The following is a 19,314-nucleotide window of genomic DNA, read 5'->3' on the forward strand; positions in this document are numbered from 1 at the left end:
CCAACACAAACGTTACATACACTAATTATCATGAAACACCATATGCATTCACAACATTAGATTAATATCGGTGCAATAAATTGTGCATACTAAAGAAATAAAACCATAAACGAATATCCCATCGAATGATCATCATTAGATTAACATCGGTGCAACAAACTGTGCATACTAAAGATATAAATCCATAAACGAATATCCTATCGAATGATTCACTAAACATTCAATTCGTATACTTTTACAATACAATAGTTTTTTCTTTATAACATTTGTATAAAAACAATAACAATATAAATGGCCTAAAGTCCCTAAACCCATAGTTTGGCAATCGACCGTTTACTCTGCTTTTTCTATATATTCCAATGTTTACAAAAGTAACACAATCTTATTTGGATCTTTCCATCCAAAATACTTTTCCAGAGTTGCATATCACAAACACAAAACATAGTACAAGCTTCAATGCACAATGTACAACATGATACAACATAATAATCCTAAAGCTACCAAATCTCTCTCTAGTGAAGAATTACCTAAACTTAGGAGATAATAATAAAGTGGAAGAGAAAACAAATACAAAAATAAAAAATAAAAATAAATTGATTATTTATTTTTATTTAATCTTTTGATGCACACTTCTCACCATCCAAAATCCTTGCTTCAATCCAACTCCTCATTCTTCCCCAAATTCACCAAACCCCATTAATCTTAATCCATTCATGATTTTCAATTTATCCTTAGAACCCAAGTCATAATTTTCAAGAAAATTACATAAAAATCCAATCTTTTTAATACCCATTAACAAAAAAGCCCTAAATTACCATCAAGATTTCAAGATTTTCAATCTTTCCTTAGAACCCAAGTCATAATATTTAAGAAACTGCATAAAAATCCAATCTTTTTAATAAAATGACAGAAATACTTCACATATCTTCTTCTCAAAGCTCTTTAATACCATCATCAGCAGATCATGACAATGCTGGTCTACTCCAACCAACAACAAATCATTATTTTTCACCTCCTACAACATCTTCTCTTATTAACAACAACAACCCTTGTGCCAATTTGTATTCAGTAGCTGTATCTGTATGCAATACTGAGAGAAGAAAGAGAGAACAAGAAGAGAGAGAAGAAGCTTCATTGTTGGCTGTTGTGGTGACTGTTTTTAGAAAGTCTTTTGTGGGTTCTTGTAATAGTGTCAAGTTTCAAGATTTTGTAAGTGAAAGTTGTGCAAAAAAGGCTTCTAAAATGGAGATTGGAGTGCCTACTAATGTGAGGCATGTGGCTCATGTGACATTTGATAGGTTTAATGGGTTTCTTGGGTTGCCTGTTGAGTTTGAACCTGAGGTTCCTAGAAGACCTCCTAGTGCAAGGTTTGTGGTTCTTGAATCTTAAAGTTTTGTGCTTTATTGACTTGTACTGTACTACCCTTCAGCTCAAGTTTCTGTCTTGGTTCTTCATTCTTGCATCATCAATGCTTATTGGGAAATTGGGTGGTTTTTGGTTAGCTTAAAGATGCATATTGACTTTTTTTAGGTCAAAGGGTCAGCCTTTTTGACATTGAAAGTGAATCTTGATTCTTTGAACTTAAATAAAAAATTATAACCAGGTGAGTTTTGATTATGTATGTTACAAGTAGCAAAAAATCCGGGTTGAATTTGAAAGTAAAATCAGTCAATTTGATATTTCATGTTGTACATCTTGACTTTTGTTAAAAGTCTTGATTTTTTGCACCATGAATATGTGTTCTGTATGCTTACCAGCCATGCAACTAATTGGAACTTTGGACCTTCTTTTGGTGGAATATATGTAAATTGACCTTTTTAGGTCAACTGCTTACCAATTTAAGACATTGAAATTAAATGTTGACCTTTTGAATCTTGAAAAGATGGGATATACAGATGATACTTAATAAGGAATCTAAAATCTATGTTAAATATCAAATGGGATATTTAATTTTCATATGCAAAACTAAGTAATATTATCAATATTTTTCTTGCAGTACAAGCGTTTTTGGTGTTTCAACCGAATCGATGCAGCTCTCGTTCGACTCTCGAGGAAACAGTGTGCCCACAATTCTTTTAATGATGCAGAGGCGTTTGTATGCTCAAGGTGGCCTTCAGGTGTGTAATACTGTAAGGTGTAAAGTGCAAGTTCTCGAGGCACCATTGTACCACTCGACAATGCATATCTTGACTTCAAAGATTGCAACTTTTTTTAATTTCTCATAAGTTTTATAGCATTTTGAACTAAACTCAAGTGTTTCGTGGCGGCTATAATGCAGGCAGAAGGAATCTTTAGAGTCAATGGTGATAATGGTCAAGAAGAGCAAATAAGGGAACAATTAAATAGAGGTGAATTGCCCGAAAACATTGATGTTCACAGCTTGGCGGGTCTAATTAAGGTACAAAGTGTTGCTAATCGGTTTATGGGTCATTGGTTAAAACGGGCGGGTCGGGTTTTTGTTATATGTATATTTAATGTGTAATTACAAATAAACAAACGGAAAAGTAAATGTGAACGGCAATGTGCTGGGACTTCAAAGTTACAAAAGTAGACTAAATGGTAATGCACCTAAAAAAATTATTAACAAATGTACAAAGATAAACGAATTTGAATGTACGGACATAAACAAAGGTTCGAGAACATAAATGAACAACACAAATGAACTCCCCGCTGAACGTTTCATTAACGGTTCAATGAAAGTTTGGTTCGTTTGTACTTTACTGGCTTATTATTACAGTAATAAGTTGAATCTTTATACAAAACGTCAAAATGATTAGAATTTCCACTTGTTTGACCCGTTTGACTTGTTCACATCAAGCTAAGTTTTTTATGTGGTCCATTTTAATATAATTAAGAAATTGTTGCCTATAATCAACAAATGTCGAAAATAGACACGTGTTAGGGTTGTGTGGGGGCCCGCCTCTATATGTCTAATGTTATGTTGTTTTCTAGTGCTTATCTTTTTAGCATGCTTGTCTAGACATTATTAATCACTGCCAAAATTTAATTTTGTTTTCAGTGGTTATTAATTTAAGACAAGTTGCATTCGATTAATTATATTAGCATCTTGAAGTGTTGATGTGTGTACAGCTGTTTTTTAAATGAAACAACTATACCATGTGTGAAAATGTTCTCTGTCTTCATCTCCTTTAGAAATTTTTGTAATTTAATTAAGTGACATCGATAGTCTTTGGTTTTAGCCATAATGGTTGGAAACCAATCGAGTTGATTGGCCCATCGATATTTTGTCTTTTTTTTTGTATGTTTCATAAATTATAAATATTATATAAAAGATTATGAAAACTATTATCAGAATATTTATTCAAACTTAAGAATAAACAAATTTAAATTTGAAAAAGTTAACTTAATGGACATCGCTCGAAGTGAATCTAATATCCGTGAAACCTCTTAAATCTTTTATCCAAAGCAAATATTATCAAAATATAATATATTTCGTAATCATGACGTATTAAAAGTTAAAACAGCAAACAAAAAAAGTATTTTTTGGATAACGGACTCGACCGTACAAAAAATACACATTTTGATCCGAACCTGTTACACCCTTTGGAAATATTCCTTCAAAAAAATATTATTTAGCTATTTTATTAATTGTTTTGTTCACGTGTAGGCTTGGTTTAGAGAGCTTCCAAACGCTGTATTAGACTCGATTGAGCCCGAACAAGTGATGCAGGCCCAATCAGAAGAAGAGTGTGCCCGCCTCGTGAGGCTGCTCCCACCAACCGAAGCATCTTTGATGAATTGGGCTGTGAATCTAATGGCTGACGTGGCACAACTTGAACATCTTAATAAGATGAATGCGCGTAACATTGCTATGGTGTTTGCACCAAACATGACTCAGGTACATAGTAAAAGTTCATAGCTTTATCTCTTGTTGTACGTCTGGGTACCAGTTTTTATGCATAGATTACAAGTTATAAGTTACAAGCTTTGGTTTTGCAGATGACTGATCCGTTGACTGCATTGATGTACGCGGTCCAAGTTATGAACTTTCTCAAGACTTTGATAGTCAAGACTCTGAGGGAAAGGGAAGATGTTATAGTTGAGGCCGGACCCGCGTTAAGGTTTGACCATTTTGACGAAAACAACGGGCCCCGCTGCTCGTTTAACGGAACGGTTGATGAGACCGATGAGGTGGAGGACGAGGATCAAGATTTTTCAGTCAAAGAACCGACCTTGGAAAGCCATTTGAATCTTTCTCAGGATGATTCAACTTCTAAAAGCGAAGAGTCCACCATGCGAAGCCATTTGAATCTTTCTCCGGATGATTTGACTTCTAAAAGTCAAAGTCAAAGACAAAGTCAAACTACTGTGTTGGGAGAAGAAAGTGGTGTTAGGTTGGTGGAAGCTGCTAAGAACAGAAAACCGCACTCGAGCAACTCGAGTCATAAGAAGGGGTTGAGGAAAAGTGTAGAGAAGAGCAAAGGAAGCACGATTGTGAGTCGGTTGAACTCAAGAACCGAGAGGATTGAAGCCTGGCGGTGATGTGGCGGTCGGTGGTTGAAAGGGGTTGGTGGTGGGACGGGTATCTATTTTGACCTGTGGTCATAAAGAAGTGTTTTTAACTTTAATGTAATTTGGTTTGGACATGTGATTTGGTATACGCTATGCATACCAATGGTTTGTTTTTTTAATGTTTTATGTCCATTTGGGGTTCATCATCATCATCATCATCATCATTTGGGGTTGATCCTATTAATCTTTTTTTTTGGGGTGGTTTTGTTTATGTTAGGTTGTTGACTATTTTTCCACTTTGACCTAAATATGTTAATATGAAGGTAGTTTGACCCAAGTTTTAAAGAATTTGGAGTGTGGACTTTTGTGCCGGTGACCAAACCGGTCGCCTTACCAGTAGTCTGGTAATAGTTGCGCTGGTAGGATCTGATGAGGCGGCATTGATTGTGGTGTCGGCTGGTAGGAGGTGGTCGTAGTGATAAATTTCAATCCTTTTATAACAGTTTTGTCATCCAAAGTCATTACTAATTTAAGTTCCTTGAATTTTAATTACTTCAAATTTCAATTTAAAACCCTTTTGATAAATTTGAAATCCAAGATGGTGTTTGAATAGTGGCATGGAAATCCAAGATTGTAGGGAATTAGATTGAAATAGGAGAAACGGGTCAAAGGTCACCCGCCACATGCTAGTGGCGGTGACCCGACGACACCATACCATGTAGGATATCGCGACACAAAAGGTGGTAGAGTGCGGGGGATTATTGTAGCAAGTAGCAACACTGATTTTATTTTCGAGTTTAATAAATGAAAGAAATAAAAGGAAAGAGAATTATGAAGATAAAGGAAAGACTGTAAAAGGGAAAATTTTAATTAATTATTGTGTTCCTGAATGAGAAGGAAATGAAAAGAAAAGCTAAAAATATAGCTTTTCTTTTATTTCTCTCATTAAAAAATCTTCGAAACACTATTTTTTTCAAATATCCTTTCAAATAATTATGTAGTCAATATCGTCGATATATCACCGATATATCAGTGACATATTGGTTATCGGTCCTTGGCGATATATAAATTAGAATATCGGTTCAGAATATCGGTACCGATAATATCAACGATATTGACCGATATTGGACTAATATTTGACCAATATATCACTGATATTCCCGATATCAGTGTTTTAAGTCTTAATTATCAACTTTTAGTGTTCAATGTTAGTGTTTTAAGTCTTAATCAATTTTTACTTGCTACGATTGTTAGTGTTTTCCAATTTGCAAAAGGTTAATTTGTTAATGGTATGAGACTATACTAAGTTATTAATGTTAAAATTGCTATATATATGAATTTTACATGATATTAAGCTACCGATATCTCACTGCTATAACCGATATCTCAGATTTCGTTCCTTGACCGATATCCGATATTTTTCCACATTAACTGCTTAGCAAGTAATTACTTTTCACCCGTGAAATGAGATTTGGGAACATAACTAGGGTTTAGTGAGGGCATGTAGATAAGGCCATAAGGGTGTGGGCCCTTGGCATTTTATTATTTTGTGTTGTTTTTAACGAAAATCTTCGCGTCGAGCAGGATTTTGTAACCGTTTTCCGTTTTAAAAGTACATATACAATAGTCAATGTACACTCACTTAAGATAATTACTCAATATATGTCTATGAGAAGGACGAAAAACGTGACAATCTCGCGAATTTGATACATGTACACCCGTGTAATTATTTAATAAGTATATTTAAGAAGTTTGGTGTCACAAAAGTTTTTTTTTAATATTTTATTAGTTTAATTTTATTTTTATGTAAATCATTTTGATACTTTACCAATTGTGATAACTTGATATCTTAGTTGTTGATATCTTTGTTAGAGTTTAGGAAAGGAATTTGAGAAAAAGAGTGTGCAAGTTCAAGTCACACCTCTAGAAGGTTCTTTGACAATTTTCTTTGTCATGTGGAGACTTTATTTGAATATCTTTTTTGTTTTTTATACTAATAATTATTATTTTATTTTCTTTTTAGGTTAAATATGTTAATTTGTCAAAATTATTATTGGGGTTTATTTTTGACACCGTAACGAACACATTCGATACCCATCGAATTCGCGTCGATTCGCTGCCGTAACGTCCATGTTTTACCGATCACATATACATTGTTTTAAATATGTTATTTTTCGTATCAATAGCTATACGAGGGCCGCTAATATACCATATTCATGTCAGTTCTCCGCCTCAACGTGTGTTTTTTTATTTGCTTTAAATAAGTTATTTTGTTTAGTTCTGGTTACTTAACCCGATGCCGATCAAATTTGCGTTTGTGTATAAACAGCCAAACATCACTGGCCACATAATATAAGTTTAATACGTAAAAAGTTAATAATACTTGACGGGAGGGTAATACGAGCCGGTGATGTGAAGATACCGCGGATACAGGTAATCAAGAGAAGCGATAGATTACGTTGATCGTTGTGGATAATAATAATAATAATAACCAGACTCCCAAAATATCCATTTAGCCATCATCTCTCCAAAATTCACAGCTATCCATCCGTCAATGGAGGCCTTAACAATTACCACTTTTTCAGCAGTTTCTTCTTCCCGCCATTTCTCAACAGCAGTTTTCCCCAGCAGAAGAAACACGTCATCATCTTTCACACCTTCAACTTCCTTGCACGCACTCTCGTTCCGCTCATCCAATTCACCGTCTTCGGTAACAAATTAAATCATGATGAATATAAGTTTCTTGTTGTTGTTATTATTATTATATCTTACTCTAGGGTTTTGATTAATTTTGGGGCAGAGGGAGCTATGGAGAATTGTGAATTCGCAAAGATTAGTTACGCTCAAGAAACAGAAACAACGTGGAGGAGTTATTATCAGAGCCGAAATGTTCGGTCAGCTCACCAGCGGCCTCGAATCCGCTTGGAACAAACTCAAGGGCGAAGGTCAAGTATTCATTTGGTTTTATATTCGTTTGTTTAATAAATGATTGCACTTGATTTGAACAGCCAATTTTGTTCTATTAACTAAATGATCATGATGGGACACGAACGAACGAAATGAAGCCCGTATTTCTTCAATTATGTTCATGAACGTTCGTTAATATTTGTTTTTTATGCTTGTTCATGAAAGGTTTTTACTACATTTTAATGACTATTCTAATCTTATCATATGGAGATTTAAGAAAAATAATTACCTACAAAACAAAAATAAATATGAGTATTGTGCGGTGAAGTTGTATGTAAAATTGACACATGAATATGAATGTTAAATATAACACCAACACAAACTTGGTAGCCCGACCGAGACCGTTATTGGTTAGCCTAATCAAATAAAACATTGTTTCTGCTTATTTATGTTTATGTTTGTGTTTGTGAATCGTTTACGAACAAGTTCGTTTCCTTAATGAACGAACACAAACACGAACAAGAAATTCCATTCGGTTAGATGTTCGTGAACCGTTGGCGTGTTTGATAAAAGCTTAGCGGACGAACATGAACTAGCCTTGCTCGGTTTGGTTCGTTTACAGCTGCCACATGCCTCTGTTCTAGTTTCATTGTTTTTGATTGCCGCTAATGATTTCGGTTTGATTGTTTTCGTTTATGTTTGTGGCGATTATGAAGCTTTTATAATCTAGGAAAATTAGAATTTCAATGACAAATTCTCCAAAAACCTGATTTTGTGATATCGTTATTATCATTGACAAACTGTTGGTGTTGATATTTTGTGCATCAGAGGTGCTAACGAAGGAGAATATTGTGGAACCTATGAGGGACATTAGGAGAGCTCTTTTAGAGGCAGATGTATGTGCAGACTATCTATATAATTGTTATATTACTGAAAAGGTTTATGATCAATAAAAGAAATATTAAATTTGTAATTCTTGTTTTCAGGTTAGTCTTCCTGTTGTAAGAAGGTTTGTTCAAGCTGTAAGTGAACAAGCTGTTGGTGTTGGTGTGATCCGAGGAGTCAAACCCGATCAGCAATTGGTTAAAGTATGTTTTCTTCTTCTTCTTCTTCTTCTTCTACTTCTTAAATGTACTATTTTTAATATAATCAATACAAATTCTCAAGGAATTTACTTTTGCAGATTGTAAGTGATGAACTGGTGAAGTTAATGGGAGGAGAAGTTTCCGAATTGACTTTCGCAAAGTCGGGTCCCACAGTGATCTTACTGGCTGGTCTACAAGGTGTTGGGAAGACTACTGTTAGTGCAAAGTTAGCTTATTACCTCAAGAAACAGGTGCACTGCATATTAACACACACACACACACACACCATCTATCAAATATATACAGTTAGCTTTACTATAGTTTCTTACCATTTTTGTAATTATAATGTGAAATAAACAACAGGGAAAGAGTTGCATGCTGATTGCTGGAGATGTGTATCGACCAGCTGCAATTGATCAGCTTGTTATTTTGGGTAAACAGGTAACAGTTACATGACCAACTAATTATTTTCTATCACCACATTTTCAAAAACAGAAATTTGTAATGAAACTCAAATTTACAATGTATAGTATTATTCAATCAATCTATACAGGTGGATGTTCCCGTGTATACAGCGGGTACCGATGTGAAACCAGCGGATATAGCTAGACAAGGTCTTCAAGAGGCTAAAAAGAAGAATGTAGATGTTATTATTATGGATACCGCAGGACGACTTCAGGTAATTTAGCACTTATCATTTATTGATTATATTCTATAAACCCTTTGGTAGTTTGTAATTTGACTTTAATTATCAGATAGACAAAACTATGATGGATGAATTAAAAGACGTGAAGCGAGTATTAAATCCCACCGAAGTTTTGCTTGTTGTAGATGCAATGACTGGCCAAGAAGCTGCAGGTTTAGTGATACTAAATTTTAATTACTCATTTTGGTTATTTTTTAGCATACTAAAGTTTGTAACCTTTTGCAGCCTTGGTGACAACTTTCAACCTTGAAATTGGGATTACGGGAGCAATATTAACTAAACTAGACGGAGATTCAAGAGGCGGAGCCGCTTTGAGTGTTAAAGAGGTACAATATTAACACAATTATTTTATTTTTACCTAAAAGAATATCATTTTTACTTTTTATTTGTTTTTAGGTATCAGGAAAACCAATAAAGCTCGTGGGTCGTGGAGAACGAATGGAAGATCTAGAACCGTTTTATCCGGATCGAATGGCGGGACGTATTTTGGGCATGGGAGATGTTCTTTCATTTGTGGAGAAAGCACAAGAAGTTGTGAGTGTCTTATTACTACTATTGTTATTATTATTATCTGAAATTTAGTAATTTGCTCGTAAAAGCAGTATTTTGAAACTTATTATAATAAATTCTTAGATGAAACAAGAAGATGCTGAAGATTTGCAGCAAAAGATCATGAGTGCAAAGTTTGACTTCAATGACTTTTTAAAGCAAACGCGTGCGGTTGCACAAATGGGTTCGATGTCGCGTGTTCTCGGAATGATCCCGGGAATGGGGAAAGTTACTCCCGCGCAAATTCGGGAAGCGGAAAAGAGTTTACAAATAATGGAAAAAATGATTGAAGTCATGACTCCAGGTTTATATATTAAAAACTCTTTTTCAATAAAATTGCATAACTAGTCCTTAAGCAGTTAAGTGTATGAAAGACTAAAATGCCCTTACATTTAACAGAAAATTTTAAGTAGTATTAGACGCCTGGCTTTAATTATAACTAAAATAATTAAAATAAGTCAAAATAGAACTTTTAGATATTTGGACTAAAAGGGTTATTATTTTGGCCAAACCAGAGGAACTAAGACCGTAATTTGCTCTAAAATGCAATATGTGAATTTATTGACAGAGGAGAGGGAAAAGCCTGAACTGCTAGCGGAATCCCCCGCTAGGAGAAAGCGGATCGCTCAAGAATCTGGAAAAACCGAGCAGCAAGTAAGAATATAATGAATCAATTATCTAGTTTTTCCGGTTTTATGTAACGTTTTGAATTTGATATGTGAAATAATTGAAATTTGTATTTTTAGGTGAGTCAACTCGTTGCACAGCTTTTTCAAATGCGTGTTCGGATGAAGAATTTGATGGGTGTAATGCAAGGTGGGTCGGTTCCTGCACTTAGCAACCTTGAAGAAGCAATGAAAGCTGAACAAAAGGTTTGCTTTTATTTTTAAAAAATAATTCAATAATTGCATATAACTGATTTTATTTTGTGTGAAACTTTAGGCACCACCGGGTACCGCCAGGAGGAAGAGAAGATCAGACTCAAGGAAGCAGTTTGCAGGGTCAGCAGGGCGGCCGAATCCTCGTGGGTTTGGTGGTGGGAACTGAGTGTGTTAAATTGGGGAGTAGATAGATTATTATTGTTGTTATAGCCTTGAAAAGAGAAAGGTGTAAAGAAGGTAATGTATTGAAGTTTTTGTGATCTAAATGTTGTTTATTGTGGATTCTATTAAAATGGTGATATTGAAACTTAAGTATTATGATTTTTTGTGTTTTATTTTCTACTCTAAACTTTTATATATCAGATCACTATCAACTTTTAAGTTTTAAAAAATTAAAAAAAGGAGCACAAGTTATCACATGGAAACTCTTAAAAAAAAAAAATAAAAAAAAATTACAAACATCATATCATTGAGAAGTTTACATACAATGAAACCCAAATCCCATCAAAAGCTAGAGATGATTTGCAACACCAAATCACCATCAAATGCTGCAACAAATTCAACTTTATATCCCATTGACCAAAAAGTCAAACAAAAATCATATAAATTTAACAAATCAATACCTGGTTATCAACCAACACAAAACCTTAAACTATCACCAAACTGGTCATAAATTAAATTTAAAAAAAAAAACAAACAAACATATGGCAGTGTTACCAACCTGCAAATCTCTCATGTCCAAATTGGTAATTTAACAACAAAATGGGCATTGAACCAACCCATTTTCATTACATTCCAAACGCTTGATACTCCTCCTCCCATCACCACCTATCAACTTACAACTCCCATTGCACACCGTACACATCACGAACCGCACACCACCGCACCCTTTGCAACCCGCTGCCGCCACCGTCGGAATCCCCTCTAGTAAAATCCCCAATTTACCCTCCTCTTCTAACTTCATTATTTCCTCTGATCCACCAATTAATCTCCCTTTGACCAACACAACTGGCACTTTGACTTCTTTTTTCCCCAATAACAACCTTAACTCTTCCTTAAACCCCGAATCCATCGACATGTCACGTTCGATCATCCGAACGTGATGCGACTCGATTATCCCACGAACAATATCACAATCCTCGAATGTTTTACGGATCCCACGCAACGTGGTGGTGTAAATCACCACCACATTTTCCCCGCCTGGCAGGCATTTCTTTTCAAAGCCCGCCAGTATCACATTTGACTCTACCGAGTTTCTTGAATTTTGACTTTTTTTGACTTTTGACTCCGGGTCAAACAACGGCCCAGAGATTCTTCCTCCGGGCCTTATACGAACCCGACTCACCCGGCGAATCATTCCCACTCGCGCTCTTCTTCGATATCCTCAAATTCGGTGGCAAAGTCGACGCCTTCACACTCGCTACCGCTACCTTCGGACTAAACTCCGCCTTCCCGGGCCCCACCTTTTTATTCTCCTTACCCGAAAACCGCTTCGACTGATTACCAACCTTCATCGGCGTCTTGACTTCGATTTCCCCAAACCCGCGTCTCAATTTGGGGCTTCTTTTCCCCGGACCCGAATCATCAAGATCCTCCATAAGCTCCCAGGCATTAATAATCTCCGGTGGGCCATGGTGTGACCGTCTGGGCGGCGATACCTTCTTCTCCGGCGAATGATTCTGCTCCGGCGGCGGCACTGGCGGCAGTTGGTCGTGATCTTTATCTTTATTATTATTATTATTATTATTATTATTATTATTATTATTATTATTATTATTATTATTATTATTATTATTATTATTATTATTATTATCCAATTTGAGAGCACCGTAGGTTGAGGAAGTTAAGGAAACAACATGGTGGGTGTATTTAGATTTGTCGTTGGTTTCATTTTGCAAATCTTTCTTGATGTGTTTGGAAGATACACATCCCATGATGTTTTTTAGTTTTTTAAGTGTGTGTGTGATTTGTTATTGTGATGTTGGATTTGTTTGTTTGATGGTAAGAAAGAAACAAGTGTTAGTGTGAGTGGAGTAACCGTTGGTGGATAAACGGTCTGAAATATCAAATCTGGGTGTTTTTTAACTTTTGGTCCTTCATGTTATGTGTAAGTTTGATTTTGGGAATATTAAACCATATTAAATATTAAGTTATGTTGTACCTTTGTCATATTTACTTGGGAATATTATTAAAAATTAAAGGATATGTGAAGAATCTAAGATGTGTAAAGTTTCCAAAGAATGTGTAGTTTTAAGATATCTAAGAAATGTGTTTAGTATAAATAATTATATATAAGGAAGTTTAATATTTGTTTCATGTAATGATCATTTAGTGCTTTTTTGCAGCTTTAATTATTTTTATATTATTTTTTAAAGATATATAATGATGTTTATAGCATTTTTGGTATTTTTTTTTTATTATAATCCAAAGTCAGTTTAAATTAGAAAAATTTATAAGCTAACCTCACATTCTTTTGAATTCTTATTGTTTTGATATATAGGCCGTTGATCTCATTTCTTATGGTATTATTATTAATTTATTATGTCACCTCCATCAATAAAAAGAAATGTGAATGTCATGATAATTAGGGCTTAAATAGAGCCCTTAGGCATACACTAATACACATGCCAGGATAAGACCTCGAGGATCGTGAATTTTCGGCTAGAGTTGGTCTCAGAGTCATGACTGGTTCAAATGTTGTACATCTCTAAGGTGGTTGCTCTATATCTCGTGTAGGATTTGATGTTACATTGTTTTCAAGGATTATGCTTTTATAAATAAAATACTTAAATATTAACGGATGATCAAGAATCTTATTCCTAGATACGTGATCTTTTATAAAATATAATCGGATCATGCAGCAACTTCTACCATTTTAGTGTATCAAACATTACTATATGCTATATGTTACTAAGTATGTGACATTATAGTTATCTAATTTAGTGTATTAAACATTACTATAGGGTACGTTTGGCAAGGAGTTTTTATGAGCTTTTAGGAACTTTAAGCTTTAAGCTTTTATGAAAAAGCACATATTTAATAAAAAGCTTTGTTTAGTTGAAGTAGCTTCAAGCTTTTAGACGGGTAGAAAAAGCTCATTTTTCAAACGCTAGTATTGGTAGCGTTTGAGAAAAAGCTACAAGCTTTTACATTTGAATTTACAAGTTTAGTACTTGAACTTATATCAACTTTTGTTAATTTATATTATAATTACACATTCAACCCTTATTTAAAACTAACCAACCCCACGACTTTTTTAGGAGCCATAACTTTTTCACACGTTAATAATTTTTTGAAAGTTACACCATAAAAACGAGCATTTTATTCTGATTAATTTGAGTACGATATTGTTATACTTTTTTAACTTTAAAAAATTAACATACTACGTGATTATCGGTTAGGATCGGTAAAAAGTCGAGTCAGGTGAGCTCGAGTCATGCGTAAGACCAAATTAGGAGTCGAGTCAGATGAACTTGAGTCATGTGTAAGACCAAATTAGTGTCAGAATGAGTCGATACTAAAAGAGTTAAATTAGTTCGATTAGTGTCAGCACGCTTTTGAGTCGAAAGGGGTCAGGTAGAACATGTTTCAGCTAGTTTTATTAAAAGATTCTGCTAGTCTGCCAAACACCTAAATATTTAAAAAGCTATAGCTAACAGCTACTAGCTTCCAGCCTTCAGCTTCCAGCTTACAGCTAACAGCTACCAGCTAGTTTTGCCAAACATACCCTATATGTCACATTAGGTATGTGACATTATAGTCGTTATCTTCCATGACTTTTTTACTTTGACAACAATCAAATACAAAAATTAGCAAGAATGATGAATTCCAACATTGAAGGAATTAAATTAATTCCATTATTTCCAACACTACACATTTGAAATAGAATTCATTAAAATTTCGATTTCGATACATGTAAGTTATGTGAACCAATTTTGTTGAAAGTGAAATCTAAATCACTTTAACGTGCTATCATTACTTTGATAGGGTAGTCATTGAGGTTTTATTTAAAGGTTTTCTTCTTAAGTAGATAAAACTTCTAGTATTGAAATAAGAAATTTTGTCTGTATTATACAAGATAAGGAGTGTTGGTTGTTCAAAAAAGAAAATCACTTTTAACGTCTATCATCGCAAAAGAATTAGAAATATAATTAATTTACTAAAGTCTAAAGGGACTCACAAAGTGGTTTTCAAGATGTAAATACATTCAACCAAACTAAATATTTTTAAAACATGTGTTTTCAGTATAATATTACATTATTACTTAATTTATTTATTTTCGTTCAAAAAAGAAAAAAGAAAAAGTAAATGTTTTTAAAACTGTGTTTTCAGTATAATATTTTTAAATAAATTTAAAAGAATTGAAAATAACATAAAAATGAGAATAAAAATGTGGCCAAATGAATGGCACAATAGATGTTACAAAAACTGCATAGAGAACACACGCACACTAGTGCAGCAACACGTTTTGGACTCGTCTCCAAAGAGAAACGGTTCCGCAATTTTGGACCGGTTCGTTTGGATGTATTAATCCCTGGTGATTAAAATAGTTTCTTGCATTACACATTATATTATTTTCGTACATTTTTGTTAGGAAAATTGGATTTTAATAATCCCAACTTTACGCAGTTGGCCGATAATAATCCCAACTTTGAATATAGCCGTCACTGGTCCCAACTTTCACACTATTTGTTTTCATTGAACCCCCGTTAAAAAAAACTTAACGACGTTAAGTTTTTTTCAAATTTCAAACTGATATTTTAGGGCTTTTGATCGGAATGAGTATACGAGTCGATTAATGTAAAACTTACCTCCAAACAGCGCTTCAAACAGCTTGATTTTTGTTAATTAGTAGTTTAAATATCGGAACTGAAGCATCCTTTAGCCGTTTGGACCACTGTTTGGAGGTAAGTTTTACATCAATCGACTCGTATACTCATTCCGATCAAAAGCCCTAAAATACCAGTTTGAAATTTGAAAAAAACTTAACGCCGTTAAGTTTTTTTTAAGGGGTTCAATGAAAACAAATAGTGTGAAAGTTGGGACCAGTGACAACTATATTCAAAGTTGGTATTATTATCGGCCAACTGCGTAAAGTTGGGATTATTAAAATCCAATTTTCCTTTTTGTTAACGCAATACCACGTGGAAAATTCAAAATCGTTTGGAATGATAATCATTTTGGTAACCATATAGCTCGAAAACATATTTTATAACCATATATAGACGATGGTCGAAGTTTTTAAAAAAACTTTAAAGTTATGAAACTTCAATGATTTATTTAGAGCGAACAAGTAAACATACACATGATAAATTTTAGTCGTGGTTCTATTAACGTTTCAAATAAAATATGAATGCAAGTTGTAATTAAACGTGTTCTAATATGAGGTTTTATTTCTTTCTCAACTCATTTTGACGTTTTAAATTAATGTATACACAATAAACGTATTAGCAATTTGGATTTTGGAATACCATAGATACAATTATACACCATATATAAAACAACTCTTCTTGATCGGAATTGAACTTTCAAGTCAGTATGAACGACTGATAGTCTATTTACGTAAACATGCCCTCAAGTTAGTAACGATAATGGATATTACCTTAGAAACGCGCCCTCAATTCGGTGAGAGGAATATGGATTCTTAGTTACCATTGTGGAAGTTAGTTCTCACGTAGATGAGAATCGACTCTCCAAGTTTAACCATAACTTACAATATATTAACTACCAAAAATAGACACTTGCCAACACCAACATATGAGCAGAATTGGAGGAAATAAATCGCGCAATCCTTAAAACTAGACATTAAGTGCGTTTGAAAACCTGACTCAACGAGGGTTTTCTCACAGTTGTGAGTTTTCCCCTTGGAAATGTTCATGAGCAAGTCAAACTTGTAACGTCAAAATTAGTATAAATGATTAACATCTCGTTTAAAAAAGACTCACTCGGTTATATAGTTCTAAACGTTGTTAAAAAAGGTTATTTTTTAAACTCTACCTACTCACATGGGCAACATAGGTGCCAAGTTAGTTAATCCTTGCCTAAAACAAATAAACACAAATGATACATATATTCCAATTTTCATAAGTATAATAACTTCACAAATACTTGCCGTTTAATAGATTTTGAGAATTGTAGAATAATGAAACCCCGTCAGGTGTAATGTATTATTGATCAACTATATATAGATGAGTACAATGAAATAAATACAAGGAAAATTATTCAAATACAATCTCCTAATTATGATAACACTATAATACTAAAACTCTAATAATATTATCTAGAATATTCTCTAACAAGAATTGTTAAATTTCAACCCGACAAAATTTCAAAACCTTGATATGTTTAATCACCTTCCATAGTATGTATTAATCTCAAATGGTTATGACTTGAGATCATTAAGGTCTCAGGTTTAATACATGACTCAAAGAGGTTTTCTCATAATTATGGATTTCCTCTTTGATAGTGTTTTTGGGTGAGTCAGGTTTGAAACGATAAAATCAGTATCGACGGTTGATATCTCGTCTCATAAATGTTTACTCATATAGATATTTAGGGTAGTTTAAAATGTTAAATAAATAATAAACCAACCATAATGATTACATGTCCGGTGTTATAGCGTTGTTTTAAGGTAGTGACAACCTAGTATGAATCAATCATACTAAGGGTCTATTTGGTATGGGGTAATGGAATGGACGACGGAATGAAATGGACGTGGTAATGGAATGGACAAAATAATGGAATATGTTATTACCATTCCAATGAAATGTTTGGTTACCACATGGGAATGAAATGAATCATTATTTTGTATTGTTGGTAGGTAAAAAAAAATAAAAATAAATAAAATTAAAATGGTAGTGAGTGGTGGTGGTGGCGGTGGGAGCAGTGGAGGTAACGGTGGAGGTGGTGGTGGCGGTAACAGTGGAGGTGGTGGTGGGCAGCGATGACGGTGAGCGGTGTGTGTGATGGTGGGGCGATGATTGATGGATGCGGCGGGTGGCTGGAGGTGGCGGGTGGCTGGCACTGATGGCGATGGTTTATGGAGGTGGGTGGTGGTGGCGGAGGACGCCGATGATGGTGATTGGTGGCAGTGGCGGCGGTGGTGGGCAGCGGTGACGGTGGGCGGCATGTGTGATGGTGGGGTGATGGTTGATATATGCGGCGGGCGGCTGGCGGTGCTGAGTGGTTGCCACCGATGGCGATGGTTGGTGGCGGCGGTGGACGGCGATGGTGGTGGTGGTGGCAGGTGGCAGTGGCTGCGGTGGTTGGTGGTGATGGTGGGTGTTGATGTTGGGTGGTGGTGTTGTGGGAGGGTGGTGGAGGTTATGTAGGGTGAATGAGGGAATGAAATGAAAAAAAAAACATATGGTATGGATGAAATGAAATTTGGGTATTTTAGAGGGAATGAAATGGACTAGGTAATGGGTCATTTCATTCATTTGATCAACCAAGCACACTATTTTTCATTTCCTCATAGTGAGTCATTTCACTCCGTCCTTCATTCCTGAATACCAAACGATACCTAAGTTGTCCACAATCATATTCACACATAATAAGGCAAGGCCAGTTACGCATGTCATGAAGTCAACATAAACCTTAAACATGCAATCAACATTTTAGATACCAAATATGTTTTTTTTTTTCTTTTAATGGCAAATTTCATAGGAAACAACTAATAAAACGGTTGAAAAAAAAAACAAGAATTATATCAATCACTTTTGTAAGGAGAATTATTCTTGATCTATAGGTATCCTAATGATTTAATGTTTATTACTGTATTCGATAAACAAGCCGTTTTTTTTTTAATTTGAAAAAGATAGTCTCATTCCTAGTTAATCCAAATACATGAACAACTCGTTGAAATAATCTCATATAACACCTTATTTCTTCTTTGACCCAAGTTGCTCATTTTGTTGATTCGAGTTAATCACAAATCAAAAAAGCATATATAGAAGGAATCTGACACCATTTACTAAAAAAATACCAAACTAACTTGGCGAGTGACAAGAAGTGAGAAGGTGGTCGCTGATCTCCTCATATTCCTCACACAAATTGCAAGTAACCGAATCCACTTCCACATTTATTTCCAAGCAAATACGTTTAATTTCTCAATAATCCAATTATTCCACTTCAAAATGAACCTGGAGGTCCCATAAGAATCTAAGCACAAAAGCGATTCCATAGACGTGACCAAAAACTTACCTGACGGGTCCTTAGCCCACACCCAATGATCCAAGTGTGAACCAAAAAGAGAAACTATATTCAAACAATAAAAAGCTCATTTCCATCCATTTCCTTATTCTAACCCCCCCCCCCCCCCCAAAAAAAAATCTCGTAACACAACCACACCAAACAAGATTTATCTTTTTTAATAATAATAAAAAGAACGTTTGGATAAACAACATGTAAAGGTTCCAGAGCTAGACATGGGTTCAGCTAGAACTAGGTGTTGTCGCCCACCCAGATTTCGCCTTTAATAAGACTTAACACATTAATATTGGAAGCAGCCAGATGATTTCCCAATATGGCAATAGAGCTCCAAGTTCCAGGTTGGTTTTTAGTATGAGGGAAAGAGTAGCCAAGAACACTTAGACAAGTGAATCAACATGTCAACTTTTCTCAACAAAACATTTGGTTCATTCATAAATCCCCACCACCATTGTATGAGGCGAGCTATGTCAGCATCCTAAAACGGGGAAAGACTGAAGCACCT

General features: G+C 34.8%; 2 protein-coding genes and 1 pseudogene across 2 annotated transcripts; 2 read left to right on the forward strand and 1 right to left on the reverse strand.

Moving 5' to 3' along the window:
* Nucleotides 1-594: 594 nt before the first annotated feature.
* On the forward strand, nt 595-4,610 carry LOC143563664 (rho GTPase-activating protein 4-like). Its single transcript, XM_077051159.1, has 5 exons — nt 595-1,367; nt 1,997-2,117; nt 2,279-2,398; nt 3,629-3,859; nt 3,961-4,610. The coding sequence occupies exons 1-5, from the start codon at nt 904-906 to the stop codon at nt 4,501-4,503; spliced, it is 1,479 nt and encodes a 492-aa protein (XP_076907274.1). The 5' UTR covers nt 595-903; the 3' UTR covers nt 4,504-4,610.
* Nucleotides 4,611-7,022: 2,412 nt separating this feature from the next.
* Nucleotides 7,023-10,885, forward strand: LOC143563665 (signal recognition particle subunit SRP54, chloroplastic-like). Its single transcript, XM_077051160.1, has 14 exons — nt 7,023-7,183; nt 7,274-7,418; nt 8,209-8,276; nt 8,367-8,468; nt 8,564-8,716; nt 8,829-8,906; nt 9,019-9,144; nt 9,221-9,323; nt 9,397-9,497; nt 9,568-9,705; nt 9,805-10,024; nt 10,289-10,374; nt 10,467-10,592; nt 10,663-10,885. Exons 1-14 carry the CDS (start codon nt 7,028-7,030, stop codon nt 10,765-10,767), a joined length of 1,707 nt encoding a protein of 568 aa, XP_076907275.1. The 5' UTR covers nt 7,023-7,027; the 3' UTR covers nt 10,768-10,885.
* Nucleotides 10,886-11,251: 366 nt separating this feature from the next.
* LOC143563650 (uncharacterized protein At3g28850-like) lies at nt 11,252-12,580 on the reverse strand (annotated as a pseudogene).
* Between the last annotated feature and the right edge of the window lie 6,734 nt (nt 12,581-19,314).

Source organism: Bidens hawaiensis, unplaced genomic scaffold (assembly GCF_021521415.1).
Source record: "Bidens hawaiensis isolate Kalapana, Puna unplaced genomic scaffold, B.hawaiensis_p1.1 tig00021504_1, whole genome shotgun sequence".
In the NCBI taxonomy this organism is placed as follows: domain Eukaryota; kingdom Viridiplantae; phylum Streptophyta; class Magnoliopsida; order Asterales; family Asteraceae; genus Bidens; species Bidens hawaiensis.